The following is a 21,105-nucleotide window of genomic DNA, read 5'->3' as shown; positions in this document are numbered from 1 at the left end:
ACCATGGCCGTTGATGTCGGGGATACCCACTTCTCCATGGCTGGTGAGGTCGGCCATACCCACTTCTCCATGGCTGGTGAGGTCGGCCACTGCTCCATGCTTCTAATTCACATGGGATACTTACCTGTATGAAAAAAAATCACAGCATGCACTGTGTGTGATCTGATTTATGGACCAGGCTAGAACATGGAAACAGCAGGCAGCTTCTGTACCCGTCCACTATGTGGATGAGTACACTGAGCCAGTCGCATACACGATTTCCAGATGTGATTTGTCCAGTAAATTAAGCGGACCATGTGAACGAAGCCTTAGAAAGTGACCAGAGCCAGGTTACCCCTTTGAATGGAAGGTCCATCTATTACTCATTTTTTTTTTAATTAATTTTATTTTTTTTATTGTTTCAAGGCATCCAAGCTAGAAAATGAAGTAACCTCACAAATAATCTTAATTAGATATGTTATCTACATCTCCTATGTGGAAGCTACAAACCTGTGTAGCCCGACCCAGCAGTCCATACCCCTTTCATCTGTCCACATACATATGGAAGGTGCACAAGAAGCCGGCACAGATGGATCCTAAAATGACTGCAGGAGCAGACTATACAGGATTGGAAGTCATTTACCATGAAAACATTCTGCATAGGAGCTGTGGACGAAACACAATATTGCTGATGTTTCCATCTCAGATGCATTGGGGCAATGGCCTGTTCTTGAGGTGGACTTTTCCTCTACATGGTCAGCTCTGTATTGCTTGTATTGGTGTATACAGACAACAGCCTGACTGGGCATATGGTGGGGTTCACTGCTTGGGGCTCCTCTTTGGGTCAGGATAGAGACTTGCTTGGGGGACCCGCGGCGTCCGTGCTTTACCTTGGGGGGCCTGCGGCATCCGTGCTTTACCCTGGGGGGGGGGCCGTGGCGTCCGTGCTTTACCCTGGGGGGGGCCCGTGGCGTCCGTGCTTTACCCTGGGGGGGGCCCGTGGCGTCCGTGCTTTACCCTGGGGGGGGGCCCGTGGCGTCCGTGCTTTACCCTGGGGGGGGGGCCCGTGGCGTCCGTGCTTTACCCTGGGGGGGGGCCCGTGGCGTCCGTGCTTTACCCTGGGGGGGGGGCCCGTGGCGTCCGTGCTTTACCCTGGGGGGGGGGCCCGTGGCGTCCGTGCTTTACCCTGGGGGGGGGGCCCGTGGCGTCCGTGCTTTACCCTGGGGGGGGGCCCGTGGCGTCCGTGCTTTACCCTGGGGGGGGGGGCCGTGGCGTCCGTGCTTTACCCTGGGGGGGCCCGTGGCGTCCGTGCTTTACCCTGGGGGGGGGCCCGTGGCGTCCGTGCTTTACCCTGGGGGGGGGCCCGTGGCGTCCGTGCTTTACCCTGGGGGGGGGGGCCCGTGGCGTCCGTGCTTTACCCTGGGGGGGGGGGCCCGTGGCGTCCGTGCTTTACCCTGGGGGGGGGGGCCCGTGGCGTCCGTGCTTTACCCTGGGGGGGGGGCCCGTGGCGTCCGTGCTTTACCCTGGGGGGGGGGGCCCGTGGCGTCCGTGCTTTACCCTGGGGGGGGGGGCCCGTGGCGTCCGTGCTTTACCTTGGGGGGGGGCCCGTGGCGTCCGTGCTTTACCCTGGGGGGGGCCCGTGACGTCCGTGCTTTACCCTGGGGGGGGCCCGCGACGTCCGTGCTTTACCTTGGGCGGGGGGGCGCGGCGCACGTGCTATGACTGGTCAGCCATTCATTTGAATGTGACACTACATCCCACTGCTGCTGCAGGAGAAAGTCTAACTACATGTCTCCTCTCCAAAAGGAATTGGCTGGTTCCAAGGGGCTGAAAAACCAGAGATTTGGTGATACTCTTTTATTTATAAACGTTAAATTGGTTTTGTTATGAGATGAGCCCTTTTAGTCTTAAAAAAAATATAATTTACATTCATCAGTATTTTTGTGCTGGACGGTGTTAGGTTGGCTCCGATTCGGAGAGCCCTGTTCTCAATTGTTAGTGAAAGTTTTATTTCACTATATAGGAACCTTTTTTTTTTCCCCCTATATGAACCTTTTTTTTTTCCCTGTGAAGTTTCCCCCATCCTAATAAACCAAATATCTGTGTGTATAAATGACCAAATAGACCAACAGTCCTGATATTGAGGTTACAGGGCCAAATCTCTTATTCGGAGATGGAGTGTGTCTTAATGACCACTGTGCTTCTCCACTATACCAGGTATCTGCTGGGGTACACCCCACACTCACACTAGCGATGTAACGTCCCACCGGCCACGTTACACCTAGTTGTCTCCATTATTTTCCTTATCAGTGACATGTTGTAATCCTACCATTTTGTACAAAAGTGTCAAGAACAGTTTCCTGCAGCTGAAATTGGGTACATAGTACATTTCTGAGCAGGATGGCGTCTGTAAAGGGGTTGTCTGGTGAAAACAAGTTATCGCCTACCCACAAGATACATGATAACTTGTCTCCTTCCATAGTGCCGGCCCTATACGTTTATGGGTAGTGAAACATCCTATATTCTTTCCTTAGATTCGGAAGAATGATGTACCCCCGGATCCCATTCCAAAGCTCGTTGGTCACTTGTAACAGACCAGTTCGTACTTAGGACAAGAATACTTGCCATTGTGCGGTCATAGCATTGCAGCCATGGAGTTTTGGGAAAAACATCATATTTACTAGGTTGGGCATCCATTGGTTTCAGCTTTCATTAAGCAATTATATTGCGTCTTCCCAAGCGATTATTAATGAACACCTTTTTCGGAGAGGGCTAGTCACCCCATATTGGCCTACCTTGGCCGCTGCATTCAGACTGCAGTAATACCGCTTTATATGGGAGCTGACCAAAACAATGGGATCAAATCTCATTAGGATAATGAAGAAAAACAAATATTTAGGAAAGGTTTTCCTGCTTTGCTTTAATGGGATCCAGCAGTCTGAATGCAGAATAGGGAGTCACTTACAGTACTCTCTCCTATACCTGCGGATATTATAGAGGATTTCTTGTTGAATGTCTGTTTTGTGCCGTGTGTTTGGCGTAAGAGGAATTATCAGATGTTGGGAGTTTCCAGTATTCTCAGGTGCTTTAGGCAAGTAGGACGTCCTGTTTCCTCGCTGTCTTGTCTGCTGCGTATGCCACCCATTATTTCCATACACCTCCGACCATTTTGATTTTTGTTACGGTTCAGCCGAATTGCACTAGAACATATCCCAATGTCTGTACATAATCGATATCCATGTTTATATACATATATTAAACACAGATCTCTATTTACCTGGTTGTCCTTGATTTTGTGCACTCTTCTTAAAGGGCCTCATTTACGGCAGGAATAATTCACGGACGCGCCAAGATGAATAAAACCTCTGTTTTATTTCAGGTCCGTTTTTTTTTTTTTTTTTTACATAAGATTTAAACATTTCCATAAAAGATCCTTCAAGCTTGCATAGAAAATTAAAATATCTGTTTTATTATATAAAAGCGCAAGTGCTTTTGCCAAGTTTATTACATATATATTACATATGCTATGTATATATTATAAATAGGAAATATACTTCTCTATAGAAAGCTCCAGAGCATTCTTGCCACTTCTTTCTTATACCTTGTAGGATAATAGCTCTTATGTGTTCCCTCTCATCTCCCCATGAGTCCAAGTAGCCTCCTCTTTCATATGTTTGTAGGTGTGAACGACTGTGGTGGTCCATTTATTAAAACCAAGCAAGTTACTAATACAGTTGCCATAAGATTACATGGTCACGCGAATAAATGGCTGCGGGAACAGCATATTATTGTAATTATGGGAGGGCGAATGGAGTTTGAGAGTACTAACGTACACAGAATAGTGACCTGTAGCAGAATGCCTCCAACATCAGAGATATCTACATCACTTTTTTAGGTAAGGAACTTTATGTGGCCTAGAGAGCCATTGCATTGGAAGAGGACTTAGTGGCTCTCCTAGCAATAAAAAGAGAAGAAACAAAATATAAAAAATTCTGGAAACTCGCAATTGCAAAATTGTTATATAAACTCCCAGGAAGTGACTTCTAGTTGCCCGTGCAGCTGCTTTGGACCATTATCCACTATACTACTACTATAACCTTCCCCAGGAAAAGTAAACCCCAGGAAAAAAAAAATAAAAAAAGAGTTCCATATAGAAAAATACAATCTTTTATTCAGAATTAGTATAAAAAAGGGTCAAAACATGATCTCCGTAAAAAGAGAAGAAACGGATAATACCTCTAGAGGGTAAAAATCGGTAAACATCAAATCTAATTACGTAAATCTCAATAGATTATAGAAAAATATATCAATATGCACAAGCAGGATCTCTGAAGAGATATAAGACATGCCCTGACAAAGGAAAGTCCATGTACTAATAGTCAGGAAGACAATGCCAGAATTTCCATAATCATCCTAGAATGACACAATGCATATAAATGGACTTCAATTATCTCCATTAATACAAAGTGTTATATATGAATTGTTACCATACATTGCATTCTATATATCAGTAATATCAAAAGTCCACTGATTAAATCGCCTAATGATACAACGGGGAAAAGCAATACTCCTATTGGACACAGCGGGATATAGCTAGACAGCGGCCACTCACCCTGACATGCCCCCGGAAGAAGCAAGGTGAAACGTGCGTCGGGGTGAGAGGGTGCCACGGACATCTACGCACTTCATCACATCAATATCACAGGTAGTAGATCTTTCTTTTTGTATGCACTTTTGCCATTTGAACTAGGTATTAGGTTATCAGGTATGCTTACCGCAACCTGACACTTGTCTTGATAGGGCTATGTGCAATAATATGAATAATGGATGAAAGCAGGCTGTACCTACTTACGTGATTCAATCAGTGGACTTTTGATATTACTGATATATATGAATTGTTACCATACATTGCATTCTATATAACACTTTGTATTAATGGAGATAATTGACGTCCATTTATATACATTGTCATTGTAGGATTATTATGGAAATTCTGGCATTGTCTTCCTGACTATTAGTACATGGACTTTCCTTTATTGTCAGGGCATGTCTTGTATCTCTTCAGAGATCCTGCTTGTGGATATTTTTCTATAATCTATTGAGATTTATGTAATTATATTTGATGTTTACCGTGGTAACCTCTAGAGGCATTATCTGTTTTTTTTTATCTTTTTACTGAGATCATGTTTTGACCCTTTTTTTTCATACTAATTCTGAATAAAGATTGTATTTTTTAATCACTATATGGAACTCTTCTTTTTTCTGGGGTTTACTTTCCCTGGGAAAGGTTGATTTTTATCGAAGTGCCATTTGTTTCTGCTGATAGTAGTACAGTATCATTAATATACTTGCTACTGTAAGATACTCTTATACTTGTGAGAATCTCCACTTATCTGTCATTGAAAGCTATTCTGTACATTATTGCCCTATTGGGTGCTCTGCTTTGTCTTTCATGTCTATTTAAAGGGAAACCGTCACCAGTATTTCTCTTACAACTGAGGGCTGCATGAGTAGAGACAGAGACCCTAATTCCAGCGTGGTATCATTTACTGGGCTGCTTGCTGCAGTTTTGATAAAAAAGCACTCGTTTGTCTTCTGCACCTCTGCTACTCTTCTCAATGATCTGTATAACCCTGCTGCCCACACCATTAATCATTGGCTTTCTTTCTACACTGTACATAGGCAGAAAGCTGCCAATCAGCAGTAGGGGCAGGGTTATATCGAGCTCATGATTATCAATGACTACATGGTTGCAAGTTTGCTAGTCCTCTGGTGATAAAAGTGATTTTTATCAGCAGGAGGCTATCAAAATCACAGCAAGCAGCCCAGTAAGTGACACATCACTGGAATTGGGGCCTCTGACCCTACATTATTCTGCTCTCCGATTAGGTGGCAAAAACTTGGTGCCAGTCTCTTATAGCAAATACTTGAATTCCCCATGGATATTATATCCCAAAGCTGGTAACCCTGTTGACAATTTATACATTTCTGGGAATAGTAACAGGAACAGCACTATGCAGAGTTTTAAGAAAGATGCTCCAGAATTGTTAATTCATGGGGAACATAAATTATTTACTAAAGCAGACATGTCAGGAGAGCCGGCAGAGCCACTTTAGAGATTTCCTGGGAATATATAATATGCTTAAAGGGGTTGTCCAGAATACATAAAAGATTGTAGTAAAAGCAAAGCATTAGCTAAAATACAAAAAAAAAATATTCACTAACTAATTTCCCTGCCACCACTATGACTGAACTCTGTCTGCAGCCAGCAGTGTAACAGCTGCAGCCAATCACTGTCTTCAGCAGTCGTGCTGTATATGCAGGCATCAACAGTGAGCCCAGTAATTGGCTGCAGTGGTTACATGTACATAGTTGGCAGGTGAACACGGCAGGACATGTGAAAGACTGGCAGAGGATCCTGAAACAGCAGCGATGGAGGCATGGGGAAACAAGCAGGTTTTTATTTTAACACATACGTTGCTTTTAAAAGATAATATTCTGGACAATATTTAGTTTAAGCCCTAAGCGCAGGAAAATGCCATCTGTGGATGTTGGATACATGTATGTTAAAGGGAATCTGTCACCACATTTGGCCTATCTAAACTATTAATATGGGCAGGCAGGCTATAGCCTGCTGAAAAAAATCCCTCCCTGTATGCCTCATATCAGATGCCTTGTGGATAAATCGTCTTTTATCACTTTATATAAATGACCTCTTCCAGGCTGTGCGGAGGGCGATGCCTGGAGGATAACTCTGCCTCCAGAGATTATTATACATGAAGGGGAGTTACCAGTGTGATGGCCGCTCTCTGCTCTCCTGATCTCACTGCAGAGCTGTGTGTGATTATACCTGACACATCTGCAGGTTCCTCTCAGCTTCCATCTCGCAGGCAGACAGGGCTGTAATATTGTTACTATACAGCAGAGCTCAAGAGCTGCAAAAAATGTGTTTACAAGAAGAAAAAGTTAATTTCTCCTGTTCTGTGTTATTTACTTGCCTCACACTGGTAACTCTCCCTTCATGTATAATCGCTGGAGGCAGAGTTATCTTCCAGGCAGTCTCCTCCCCATAGCCTGGAAGAAGTCATTTACATATAAGAAAAACGTGGATATCTCTGGAATAAAACATTGGATCGCAGATATCAAGGTATCATTGTATTCAGCTTCCTATGACTTACATGTCCATATAGACTGCTCAGGGTTGATCCTACTGACAGATTCCCTTTAAATGAATGACTTGCAAATGAGCAATCCTATGTAAAGCGCTGTCCCTATCCAGGTGAAGCATTATGTGTAAAGCGAAATATAGTCCAGCTCACCATGTTTTGCATCCTGGAGGTGTTCGGAGCACGGAAACGTCACGTCAAGGCGTAGGAGAATGCATTATGTGTAAAGCTCTGTCTCCAGCTACAAAAAGTACTATTGGTACACAAGGGTTTGTTCAGAGGACAAAAGTCTGATTTCCTGGAATATGTGCGCTTTCCTTTCCATGAATTATGGAATCTCCTGAATCCTGGGCTTCCAACATGTAGTAAGATGTACCGTGGATACGAGACCTGCAGCTATTGGAGGCATCTGATTTGTAAGCCAAGATCTGAGTAACAGACAGACAGCTTATAACTAGGTCCTGTGGGCACATGACCCACAACCCTAAAGTCACCCTCAAAGAACTATTAGTTGGATACATGGCAGACCTTGACAACATATTGGTCCTCTTTGGTTAAACGGCCCATTATAACCGTGTATTTTGCACAATGTATCTGAATTCATGCCATACCTATATTTAAAGGGAGCTTGTTGACATGAAATGACTTCAAACCAAGCACTCAACCTTGGCGTGGACAATCGGTTCATTCCACCTTTCCATTTACTTGTTTTCCATCTTTCTCTGCACCCCTTTTCCTTGATTGACAGCTCTGGCTTAACAGAAGTTAGAGAAGGGGGCAATAGATGCCAAGGTTGCACTGAGCACCAGTGCTTGGTTTGAACAGTCATTTTGTGCTGACATTCCCTTTGCTATGTCTAGACAATCACCTTGACTTAAAATGTCCTTCTAGAGTGCAATAGGGTGTAGCATGTTATAGTGACTGACACATACTTAGCAAAGAACATTGCTGGCAGGGTAACTTGCCATCATCCTGTTTCTGGAGATCCTACAGCCAGTAATTGGCCACAGCCCCACTATCAGTATTTGGTCAGTATTCGGTCAGTATTTTTTCTCAGGAGTGGGAGCCAAAACCAGGTGAGGAAGAATCAGAGAAAAGGTATAATAGAAACAAGTCACCAATTCTGCATTTATCACCCACTCCTGGTTTTGTCTCCCACTCCTGAGAAAAAATACTGACCAAATACTGATAGTGGGGCCGTGGCCTTACACTGATGGATGTTTAGATATCTGTTATATAAAAGGCAGACTACACCATATTCCAGTAATATGAGTGAACAGATTTCTGTGTTAGGTTGATGAGAGTACTCACATTTTAGAAGCTACTGAATAAGATGTGGAGACCCTACGGTTGTATTACTGCTCGGCGCAAAAAACCCATTTCCCTTGCCAATATGGGAGTGTACCCGAAAACAGAGCAAAGCAGGGAAACCTTTCCAGCAGGATAAAGTTTCCAATTTTCCTGTTGTGGGATCTTTTCCCAGATGAGCAGCAGTAACAAGGCCATGCTCCACTTGAAAACAATAATAATCGAAATAATTTGGAATTCTACTAAAATTTTCCCCAAAAAACTATCGTACACCTCACATTTGTTATGTATTTTAAACACTTTCCAACTCGCAAAACTGTTTTGAAGCGGGTCTAAAAAGGGCGTGAAGAAGTTCTAAAATGTGCCAGATTTTGCCACACAATACTGGTCAACCAACTGGAAAACCAACCAAGAGATGAGCGGCTAAGATTTCTAGCCGGATGCACACAGGTAACACACAGCGCGGGGCACTGTGATAAATGTGGCACATCTGCATGGCAGCTCTATCTTTAGGCAAATAGTAACTCCGGCCTGGGGGGGGGACTTCTGGATGTCCTTGCCAGCAGCCGATCACTGGCCATCTTTTTGCTTGAGTGCCTTTTCCCCAACGGCATTACAATAGACAAGGGGGCCTGGTGGGTTTTGTAGGGCACATAGGAAGGGGCGTCCCAGACGTAATACTATGAGGGTCTCTTCACATTTATAGCATGAAATATCCTGCAAGAACTGTAGGGCATTATGTACCAGTTACAATAGTGACCACCTTGCATCACAATCTCAATAATACAAGATGCTTAGGTGGAGATGACTTTAGAAATGGATAAAATATAATTCCTGACATCGTGAAGAGCCGGCATTCATGGCACTGATACTGTAGAGGAGCAGTTTCCATTCAATATGCACTAATATATATGAGCTAAACCTATATCCCAGATGCCATACAGTTACTTATTTCACCCGTAGGACCATGTACAATTAGAAGATTCTACTTGTGACCCGGGTAGACTTCCATCTACTTTGTAGAGCAAGATTTCTTTGCTCTGCATCTTCAGCTGTAAGGTCACTTTGTAGGCATAATCCCCTTTGACAAGACCCCAATTAATGTCATGATGAAGAAAATTACCATACTTTAGGATATAAGAGGGACACCAATTTTCAATGGTTCCCAATAATCCTCAATGATCCCTTCAACCACAACCATATCCATTGTACTTAAGGCAGACTGCTGAGTCCTTCACTTATCGGTATAGATGATCCATTGTCACATACTCTTGGCTCTGTAGCACATGCATCATTTGGGAACCACCAATCGACCTTCTTTAACCATTTATTTCCCAGTTTAGTCTCCGGCTTCCTCCTTTTATCTCCGATGTGTGCCAAGCATGACTTTGGTGATGAAGTTGACAATGGCCGATGCTGGCTGTTCGGGGTCTACCTCGGCGAAGAGATGGCAGACGTTCTCCGCTGTGCTTCCTGCTTTCCGGGCCACAAAACCAAACACCCTGTAAATCAAATAAATGCACTGACGCCTTGCTAATGTCATGGTGATTCACTTACCAAACCTCATAAACTGTATTGTCTCTGTGTGATCATCAAGTGATCCAGGAGAAGGTGTGGTCTTTATATATGGCATTATGTGCTCATGCGAGGAACAGTAAAAGTCATTGACGAGCTCCAAATAAAACTTTTATGTGTCTATGAAATTACCTGGTGTCTTTTAATCTTATCATTTACAGTGTTTGATGCTATATACCTTGTTATACACACGGTTTATTAACACAAGGAACCCCCCCTTCTTAAAGAGGTTCTGTAGCATGTAGTGTATTGTGCAATTCTGCAGACTGGACCGATGGGGCTTTTTTTCTGGCTTATTTTCATGCATTTTTTTACATGTTCCTATAATATAATATAATTTTTTTTTTCTTCCTATAAAAAAGTCGATAGGAAAACGCGTATAAAAGCCACAATTGGAACATGCTCAGTTTGAGGAAAAAGACAGTAAATAACTAAAAACGCTCTGAAAATATGGAATTAAATACCTAAAAAAAGCTCCAATTTCAGTTCATTTTAAATTTGCCTATTAATTTACTCCCAACGTGTGGCCATAGCACATTTTACTATAGAAAAAAAGTAAATCAAAGCATTTTGATGAAATGTGTGAAACCCCCTTAGTGTGTTTCTGCTATTTAGTAGTTTTACTGTAGGTGCCACAATCTTATAATTGCGGAAAGACTTAATGCTTTTCTTGAGGGGAAAGTGTTGGTGGCATCCAAGGAGGAGGTAAGAAGTAATAGAGTATATTGTAAGACCCAGTAAATAATTTAAAGGGGTTGTCCACTACAATTTTTTTTTTTTTATTAAAAATGGGCCAGTGTTTGTCATAAAGCAAGAAAGAGCAGATACCAGACCCTTGCGAGTGTCCTCAGCTGAAGTGGGGGATATCACAGGACCGCTGCAGCCGATCATTGGCCACTATTAGGTTGCAGTCTTGATGTTCCTCCCTAGCTAGAAAAAACATTCGGCTGGTGCCGGGGGTCCGGTAGAGTAGTAACTGTTCTTTTTTGTTTTATGACAAACATTGGCCCATTTTTATATAAAAGTAGTGGGCAATCTCTTTGAGAGTAAAAAGCTAATACATTCACCCTGAAATTTGATACCTGTATGGCTATGTTCACACATTGCATAAAAAAACCCCTGCAAAAATGCAAATTAACAGCTGCTTTTTACAGTATAAGTAAAGGCTATGGGATTTCAGAAATCTCATGCACACGCTTGTTTTTTTATTTCCTGACTGAATTGCAAAACTGCTGCGTTTTTGAAAACTGCAGAACGTCACTTCTCTAAGGCTACGTTCCCACTATGCGTTTTTGGTGAGTTTGTTTGCGCGGCGTATTTAAGGAAAATGCAAGTAACCTATTTTACTTAATAGAGGCAGAAAAGGTGCAGAAAATCTACAACATCAAAAACTCCCTAAAAGTGGGAACGTAGTCGAAGTGTTTTTGCAGCATTTTTTTTATCAATAGAAAGCAATGAATAAGTTCAAAAACGCCACTCTCAGTTTTTGCAGCATTTTTGGTGAAAAAAAAAGCCAGATACAGTAGGATGTGAAACCCATTAATTTTTGTGATCTTCCCAAGTATAAATCATAATATATTGGCAACTTGCGTTTTATTTTTTAAAGCAATCCTTGTGTTTCTTCCCACTCTAAGCATAGCTTAATTAAATTAATGAGAATTAAATTAGTGATAAGAGTTAGGGCAGGTGCGGATGACTATGTTCTCCATCTGAGAAAAATGGTCCGAAAAAGCTAATCACACTCTGATCTGACTGATCAGAGTGAGATCTGTCTTTCTTAGATGTGGATAATTATTAAAAAAAAAAAGTTTCTCCATTCAGTCTGTCCTTGAAAATTGGACTGCACTCGGATGTCATCTGAATGCAGTCGGCAGTCCGATGTTCTCCATGGATCCATAGACGTGAATGGGCGTTTGCCATCTGATCAGAGGCAAATCGTGCATGTTGTGATTTTTTTTCCTCAGCCAACTCAGTGAATAACATTGGTCTGAGTGCGATCCGATGTTTTGATGGATCGCAATCCGACCAAAACTATGGTCGTCTGCACGAGCCCTTTAAGTAAACAATGCCCGACCAATTCAACTCCCCCCCCCCCCCCCCCCACTGTTTTTACATTTGCAATTGTGTATTTTTTCATGCATTCATAAAAAGTTAGTTCATGGCTGCGCTTCCTACATGCATCCAGCTTTTTGTTCAGTATAGTCACTATTTTTTCAGACTTAAAAAACTTGTTGCTTTAAAAAAGTTTTTTTTGTTTTATCCTTTTTTTTCAACCCCACTCCAAGCATAGTTTCATTGTATTGATAACTGTTAAAAAGTAAACTATGCCCTTCCTAATAAATATAAGAAAAACTTTTTCCCCTAAATAATTTGATCAAATTGCTCTTTTTTTTGTAAAAAAGTTTTATGGTGTCACATGTGTCTTGCATTGGTGGTCTAACACCTTGTATTGTTCATTTTGGCAAGGTGGAAGCAAAGATGGACTTTGGGATCCTGAAAAACGCTGCAAAAACCCAACAAAAAATGCAGGAAAACCTGAGTTTTAGTTGCAGCTTTTTTTTTTTTTTTTTACTGCCAAGAGATCAGGTTTTGGGTGCAGAAAAAAAACGCAGCAAAAAGTAACGTGTGAACATAGCCTTACAATGTCTAATCAGTCCTAGATTATAGGGCAATCGTACTACAAAAGTTTGCGAGGGTAGGGACAATGGTCTAATATGCCTCCCTGTCTCATACTATCCTGTGAAGGTTCATTGTTACTCTACTGCTCCTTTAAACGTAAGTTGAAACGATATATGCCTATACTGGCTTATTTTGTGTATCCATGACAATGCTCATAATATTTTATATGTGACATCACAAAATGTGTAAATCATTTGGCTGAAGACATGAACATCTTGGAAAATGTAATAGCCTGCAGGAGTCCCTAAGGGATCATCTGGACCAGTGACAATGGCTGGCTGTGGAGGACCCTGTATGTTCCTTGGCTCCGGTGCCCGTGTGAATGAGCCTCTAGGGCACCTAACTGCTGCCATTGAAGATGAAATGCCGTCTCTTATAAGAAATCTATCTTGTTAGCGTCTACATAGTGCAAGGAATATAAAGGCCTTTTGCTATGAAGACTCCATGGATTATACATACTTTGATGTTGTCCTGTCTGGATTGGTCCATCTGCAATGAAATTAAATAGTTTTAGGAGTAAAGTTCTAAAGTATAGAGGTCTTAAAGGGAATCTGTGAGTAGGATAAACCCTCCTAAGCAGTCTTTTTGGCCTTACAGGTCATAAAAAGTTGAATAAAATGATAGCTTGATATCTTCGATCCAATATCTTATTCTAGACTAATTCACGTTTCAATATGTAAATGAGCTGTTAAGATCTATGGGCCAGACATAGATCTCCCTGAGAATCTGCCTCTAGAGCTTTTTCAAAATGAAAGGCGGCATTTCTAGTGTGAGACATGTAATGACTGACAGTCTGCTCTCTACATGTCTCATACTGGTAACTCCCCATTTCATATAAAATAAGCGCTGGAGGCAGATTCTCAGGGAGATCTGTGTCCGGCCCATAGATCTTACAGCTCATTTACATATTAAGAAAAATCATGCATTTTTCTGGAAAAAGACATCAAATCACAGATATCAAAGCATCATATTATTCAGCTTCCTATGAGCTACATGCCCATATAGATGTCTTAGGAGGGCTGATTCTACTGACAGATTCCCTTTAAAGTGTACCTCCAGTTTCAGAAACTTTTTACATTTTACATGTCAAAATGATAAGTGAGAGACTGGATGCTTAGACCCAGCAATCGGCAAAGTGGCAAAAGCGCTCAGTTGACCTTCACTGCTGAGCCCCTTCACTGCTGAGCCCCTTTACTGCTGAGTCCCTTCACTGCTGAGTCCCTTCACTGCTGAGCCCCTTTACTGCTGAGCCCCTTCACTGCTGAGTCCCTTTACTGCTGAGCCCCTTCACTGCTGAGTCCCTTTACTGCTGAGTCCCTTTACTGCTGAGCCCCTTTACTGCTGAGCCCCTTTACTGCTGAGCCCCTTTACTGCTGAGCCCCTTTACTGCTGAGCCCCTTCACTGCTGAGCCCCTTTACTGCTGAGCCCCTTTACTGCTGAGCCCCTTTACTGCTGAGCCCCTTCACTGCTGAGCCCCTTTACTGCTGAGCCCCTTTACTGCTGAGCCCCTTTACTGCTGAGCCCCTTTACTGCTGAGCCCCTTTACTGCTGAGCCCCTTCACTGCTGAGCCCCTTTACTGCTGAGCCCCTTTACTGCTGAGCCCCTTCACTGCTGAGCCCCTTCACTGCTGAGCCCCTTCAGCTGTTGTCAGCTCTCCTCAAAGACCTGAACAGATTCATACAGAAACATATACTTTCTATAAGGGCGCAGTCAGACGGCTGTAATACTCGCGCGAGGATCACATTGCAATCCTCGGACTGGCCGTCTGCTCTCCTGGTCTGAGTGTGACAGCATATGTTTCTATGCCGCTGTCACGCTCAGGTCAGGAGAGCCGACGGTCAGTCCAAGGATTGCAGTGTGATCCTCGCGCGAGTAATACGGACGTCTTTCTGTGCCCTAAGCCTTTACACCACAAGGAGAACCAAGCAGAGATGAACACATGCGAAGTGCCACTGTGTCCAACATTATCCGTCTGCCCTTCCATTGCAGGGATTATTGGGGATCTCAACAACTGGACCTTCATTGATCACATTTCTAACATATCACTATAATATGTCAAAAGATTTCCGAAACCCGAGCTACACATTAAAGGGAGTCTGTCAGCACAAAATGACTGTTCAAACCAAGCACAGGCACTTGGTACAATCTTTGTATGACCCAATGGATCAGAGCACCTTTATGCCTACTTGTTTTCCCTTTATTCACGCCATCCTCTTCCTTCATTGACAGCAGGAGCCAGCAGATCGTGGAGATAGATGGAAAACAAATAGGTCGGAGCTGCTCTACCATGCCTAGGGTGCATCAAGCACCTGTGCTTGGTTTGAACAGTCATTTTGTGCTGACAGACTCCCTTTAACAACAGAGAATCAATGCAACGAGTGTGATACCTGCGGTCCTGTGGGTCAGCGCTGCAGTATGTTACACTGGAAATAGAGTAATGGCGTCTGAAGAACAGTCTGCAAATAAACCCAAATGACATCAGTGCACAGAACAGTGAACTTCACTGTGCAAACAAAAGCCGGCACGTGCACAACTTACTTGCGCTGGCTGTCAGTCAGTGTGATCCCTTGGTCAGACACCTTGAAATGAACAATAGTTGCAGTAGACCGAGGGGGTGTCAAGATGGCGCTGGAAGCCCTAGAAATAGCCTGCGGACCTGTCAGAGATTCTGTGTCCACAGAGCCCAGGTAAAGGACACTGCAGGCTGGAGGTGGAGATAAGATGCACGATAAGAAGCACTGGACACTCAACCACCAATGTCAGCAAAACTCACTGGTCCAGATTCATCAAAGCAGGGAAAAGTCTCAAAATTCTGGGTTATGTAAAAATTTTGCAACTTTTGGCGATTTCACATCCGTTTCTTCCAGCTCAGCCAAAACGAACGGAGCTAGGGCATGACAGGGCACAACAGGGGTGTGATGCACCAGCTGTGGTGGTCCCTACACCACAAATCTTACTCCAGTCACAGACTGGAGTAAGATTTGTGGAAAAGGGCACAGGGGTGCACACCACTCATCAGACACTCCTGATTTAAGAAGAGGCCTCTGAAAATCGCCAGTCTGGATGAATCAGAGCCTTTATTTAAACTCTGGTTTTATTACATTTTCTCATTTTAGCACAAAAAATGTAAAAGAATATTAACAGTCACAAACCATCTTAGAAATAAAAATTATACAGTCTTCATAGAAATCATTTCTAATTATAACACATCAGTGATGATCTTATCAGGGCTAGATGCCGTTTTACAGCTCAGGTCCAATTAAAGGCTTTGTCCAGAATTTAGATTCGGGAGTGATATAAAACAAACATTGTTCACTGCTCACACTTGACCGGATCTGTCCTCTGCATGAATTGTGTTTGTTTCTAAAATTGCAAAAATGCAACCGTACCTGTCCATTTCCTGCAGGTCTTCATATATTTTTCTGCAGTGATCACATGTCCACATTCACGTGATCACTGGGGACTGCATCGGTCACATGAATGTACGACTCTGAAGACCAGTGGGGAATTACTAGATAAGGCTCTGATCACACCTGCATTTTGTAATTTTATTTCTCTGCTCCAATCTAAGAATACTGATGATAACACAATATCAGGCTGCGCTGCTGTAATGAAGGATCCTTAGGACCAAGAGAAGTTGAATGTTTTTATTTCCAAAATGCGTTTCAACACTGGACTAGCGTTGGATTAGCATTTTCATTAATCTTAATTCTCTACATTACATTGTCAAAATATCCACTGTGGCTATCAGCCTGAATGTCTCCAGACGTCTCCCATTACCCATTTCACCACTGTCCTTGTCTCTTGCACTCAACGCCATATTTCTCTACAATAATCAGCAATGGTTCCCTCTTTCTTTATCCCTGCCTCTGTGGCTGGTCCTTTTACTTCTCGTCCCCGCTCTCCAGTTGTCTCTCCTTCCTCTTCCTCCCAATAGCTCACTCAATTCACTCACCCTCTTCCCTCTATTTTTTCCCTAATACTGAATGGGTTCAGTCCCTGCCCAACACTCCTCCAATCTACTTGTTTTTCAAATTTTCTTGTGGGCGTCCTCTTCAGTTTCAGTCACTCCTTCATCCTTTTTACCCCCCCTGCCCTTGAACACTTACTATGCAATTGTTTTTTTCACTTGAAAAAGACACTAGTGCAGCATTGAAACGCGTTGTGGAAATAAAAACCATTCAACTCATCTTGGACCTAAGGATTCTTCATTACAGCAGCGCAGCCTGATATTGTGTCATCGTCCAAAGTGGTCACCTACCCTGGAGGAGGTCATCCCCCAGTCATGAGGCAGCAGCAGATGATATTTCCAGGCGTTCATAGGAGCTGTGCCTGCACACAACCTGCTCAGGTGAGCACCTTCCTTTTACTTTCCTTTGCAGCTAAAAGGATATCACCAGATGGTCTTGTGCGCTTTTGTTCCCCTACAGTTTATCCACCAATCTAAGAATAGTGACCCTTTGAAGCTAATGTGGCACCAAGTTCCAATATTTTTTACTGGTTGTTCTACATCTGAGCACCATTATCCCCATACGCACCTGCCCCTTGTCGTAGTAAGTCGGCCGCTGTGCTCATATTTGTGTGAACGACAACATCTGCAGTCTGCTCTGCCAGATCTACACATCGAGAGGGGAGACATGAACACTTTATATAGAAACAACCGAAATACACGCAGGTTTACAATTTTAATACTTGAAGGGGTTTTCCACAAGATTTTTCAAAACTTTAAAAAATGAAGGAATTGAAAACAATAAAGAAGTGTTACTACTAGAGATGAGCGAACTTAAAAGTGAGTGACCGGTGACCGGTGCTAAACGCTGAACACGGACTTCCCCCAGAATTCCGAACATTGCAACGGACCTAAGGGGGAAGTCTGGGAAGAGAGAGGGATATTTTTTTCCAGCTCAAAAGCTCAGGTCCCCATTCTTTTCAATGGGGTTCGGGTTCGGGTTCCCAAACCGAACTTTGGAATAAACTTCGAATTGGGTACCAGAACCCGAACTTCCACGGGTCCGCTCATCCCTAGTTACTACCCCAACCCCAGCCTTTCATGCCTGAGAAGATGAGGAATGGATGTCATTACTTCCGGTCCTGGTGAAGACCTCTAGAGCTGTGGTGCGGAAGTGATGGATGAGTAGAGTGGTACATAATGCTTCTTTCTTTACAAATGATCTCTACGTATTAGCAAGTTTTTGAACAGTTGAGAAAAACCCCTTTAACAACTAGGAAATTACCATTTTTAATTAAACAAAATTACATTTATCTGTAAAAAATAATAGTCCTACGTTTTGCAAAATCATTTGGTTGTCTTGGTGTCGCTTTTTTAGCTCTTCTAGGATGGGATATCATTGATTACATTTACAGTCCCAAAACTTGAAGAGCGCCTGCATCCTGCTGATATCTGCAGTCCATCCTCGTCTGGATTGCTATCACTAAATTCAACGTCCACATCCTATTTATTGTGAGTACAGATGTGTTTCATGTATCTTGGGATTTACATTCATGACAACACTGCAGCTAACATAAAGCAGGACCTCACGATCTCTCATTATGAGGGTCATTGCTGCATTTTTTATGTTTTTTTTTAAGTCTTATTGATCATTGATCTTAATAGTAAAAACAGACTGCAGGTCAAGAAAGGCAAGAAAAAACACAACGTGTGCACGAGACTTTAGAAATCTCATTCATTTTGCTACCACTGTATTCCGTACATAAAAATGCAGCATAAATGCTCAGTGTGAACATGCGCTAATTCTATCCAGTGTGCACGCCTACTAAATGTTTTAGCGAAATCTGTTGATCAGATCTTTGAGGCCAGGGCCGTGAACTTACCCTTGTCAGGGACACGAAGCCTACAGGGCAGAGACAGAGGAGTGACTGAGTGCTGAGACACCAGGGCTGATAGACTTCCTAAGAGGAAAAAAATTGTCATGACAAGATTCAGATAGGAGAATTTTTAAAAAAAATATGTGTAGATATTGCTGCTTCATATGTGTTATGGTGCCCACTGGTGTTTTTCTATTCCCTTTTCATAACGTCCACATATGTCCTGTGAGAGAGCAGCAGCTCCTAATCCGTATTGACATCTACAACCAGAAAGGTGGACGTTCAAAGAGGGAATTAAGAAGAACAGCAGGGGGCACCATGACAAGTAGGAAACAGCAAAAGTTTATATTTTTTGTCATTTGAGTGACCATTCATGGGACAACCTCATGAAGCAAAGGAATAGAACTGGACAGTAACAAATCTTTCCTTTTACATCAGTAGCTTGGTTGGGGCTACAAGACGACTTTATGCCGCAACTACATCACAGTACAGTGCAAGTGGACGGGGTCGTATTGCTACCATCAAGGCTAATCACAAAAATTCAGAATCATTTGGTTTATCACGGGAGCTCCATTCACATGTACTATGTTATGAAATAAAATATAGTGATCTTTGGCCACGTGACATCTTCTGTGGCCAAAGCCATTGTGTAGCTTCAGCCTTCAGGTGGCTACATGTATGAAATCACTGTCGACAGCTACTTCTCCGGATTTCACCATGATCACGCACACTCAGCAGAGTGCACATATTTATTTCGATGCTGCTAGATCCCTGCGCCTTATCTCACACGCACGTCCTGACTCTGTTGCAGTCAGTCTTATTTCCTATGCAAAATGCAGCATGCTCTCGGATTAATATTTTTTTTTCTAACTTTTCTGAATGCTGCTCTATGAATTCTAAAAAAAAAAGGAAAAAGTAACCAAAAACTCTTTTAAAATGTAATGTAAAAAATTACATCTTTTCACTGTGTTTTCACTGGCATATTTTAAAATGAAGAAAAAGTGTGTGACGGAGACAAGTACAAGCTGACTGTCAATGTCTCCTAGACTCTATGAGAATGGCATCCACGGTCTGATAACAGCAAATAAATGGAGGCAATGTGCTATATCTCATGTATGACACTGAAGATTAGCTTGTCTGGAGCCATAGTTCCCACCATCGATTTTTCACCAACATTTGACAAAACCACATAAAATTTCATCAAGCCACAAAACCAGGAATGGAGAAGGTAAAGCAGCAAAGCCCACGCAGATATGACTGAGAAATCTGCGGCCAGACAGGAAATCTCCACAGCCCTAAGAGTTATGACTGGACAGCCCCAAACCCACCACTGAAACACAGAATCACTCATTCATGGTCCCAGGCAGCCAAAACACAACAACCGGCTCGCAGAAACCTCAAAAGAATAAATCAGGGAAAGGAATTAGAGGATAAAGCTCACACAGACTGTGAAGGACTCGATGCTAGAAGGAACCTCTTATATGGAAGCAGATTACAAGAGGAGCCAAATATTGAGGGATTCTTTATTTTCAGCTGTTATCTGGTCTTCCTTGGTTGTATCTTCCACAGGGCTTTCTTACGGGAATACAGTTAATTGGAGGAAGAGTATCTATTCCGCGAGGAGATCTGGAGCTGTCTGTACAGAACATATCCAACATATCCATCTGTCCTTCAGCCTCAACAGTGGCTATAAGGCAACAGTCTCTAAGAACTACTCATGTCTACTTGTGTAAGAGAACTATACCCATCATCTACTGCTATGATCATTTTCTAGCCCGATCATATCAAGCCTAGGCAGTAGAAAAGTGGGAATTAATTTGCAGAACTTTGGTCTAGAGGCCATGTCAATGTTCTCTGTTGGTTGGGAGCCCCGCAAACCGCCATCCAGGTTGCCGACATCCCTGGCGTTTCTTCTGATCAGTAGACCCGCAGGTCCTGAGAATCGATTTACTCGTCTCTACTAGACAAACCCTGACATGATGAGCGAATCGATTTGTAACAAATCAAATCTGCTGCAATTTATTTGTGCTATGATTTGCAAGAATTCCAGCAAAATAGTGTCCAGCTGGCTGTCACTTTATTGGATTCTTAGGGTAGGTAGGAGGTTATTTAAAAATTATTAAGAAGAATGAACTTTTTAATAAACTGATATAATCTAGAATAAAAACAATGCACTGCAATGATGCAGTGAGCAAACCTAGTTAACATTTTTTTTTATTGAGAAAGTGTAAAAGCCATCCCACCGGGACAAGGTGTACCCAATCAGGATGGTCCTTCCTCTAGTTATCCGTGATGTGATGGCCTATGTTTTTTGTTTTTTCTTACTAAATTTGCTACTCTTTAATTTAACAGGTGCGTTTTAGTAAATTCCTCCCATTAAGCACTAGTACTTAAATGTTTTTTTACATGCTTTCATCTTACAAAGTAGATTTTCTCCTTAAATATCAGTAGTAAACTTAAAGGTTTTTTCTGGTTTTAAAAAAAATAAAAATAAACTGTGCTTTACTCACTCACCCGAGATCCAGTGCTAAATCTTCACCGCTGCTCCCGGTGTCTGTTATTGTCTGCAG

General features: G+C 42.6%; 1 protein-coding gene across 5 annotated transcripts in view; it reads right to left on the bottom strand.

The window, feature by feature from the left end:
- Nucleotides 1-5,152: 5,152 nt before the first annotated feature.
- TNS2 (tensin 2) overlaps nt 5,153-21,105 on the bottom strand; it is a 180,121-nt gene continuing 164,168 nt past the window's right edge. For all 5 annotated transcript variants that reach the window (XM_073662925.1, XM_073662929.1, XM_073662930.1 and 2 more), the window contains 6 exons: nt 18,542-18,619; nt 17,248-17,325; nt 15,248-15,413; nt 15,097-15,165; nt 13,167-13,196; nt 5,153-9,955 (listed from right to left, as the gene is read on the bottom strand). In XM_073662925.1, the coding sequence (XP_073519026.1) occupies nt 9,814-9,955; nt 13,167-13,196; nt 15,097-15,165; nt 15,248-15,413; nt 17,248-17,325; nt 18,542-18,619 (563 nt within the window). In that variant the 3' untranslated portion in view covers nt 5,153-9,813. The remainder of the gene's footprint in view (nt 9,956-13,166; nt 13,197-15,096; nt 15,166-15,247; nt 15,414-17,247; nt 17,326-18,541; nt 18,620-21,105) is intronic.

This window comes from Phyllobates terribilis, unplaced genomic scaffold, assembly GCF_046119375.1.
Source record: "Phyllobates terribilis strain yellow unplaced genomic scaffold, ASM4611937v1 Scaffold_2__4_contigs__length_985480577, whole genome shotgun sequence".
Classification (NCBI taxonomy): Eukaryota; Metazoa; Chordata; class Amphibia; order Anura; family Dendrobatidae; genus Phyllobates; species Phyllobates terribilis.
The sequence above is the reverse complement of the archived record's forward strand: the minus strand, read 5'-3'. Positions and strand labels throughout refer to the sequence as shown.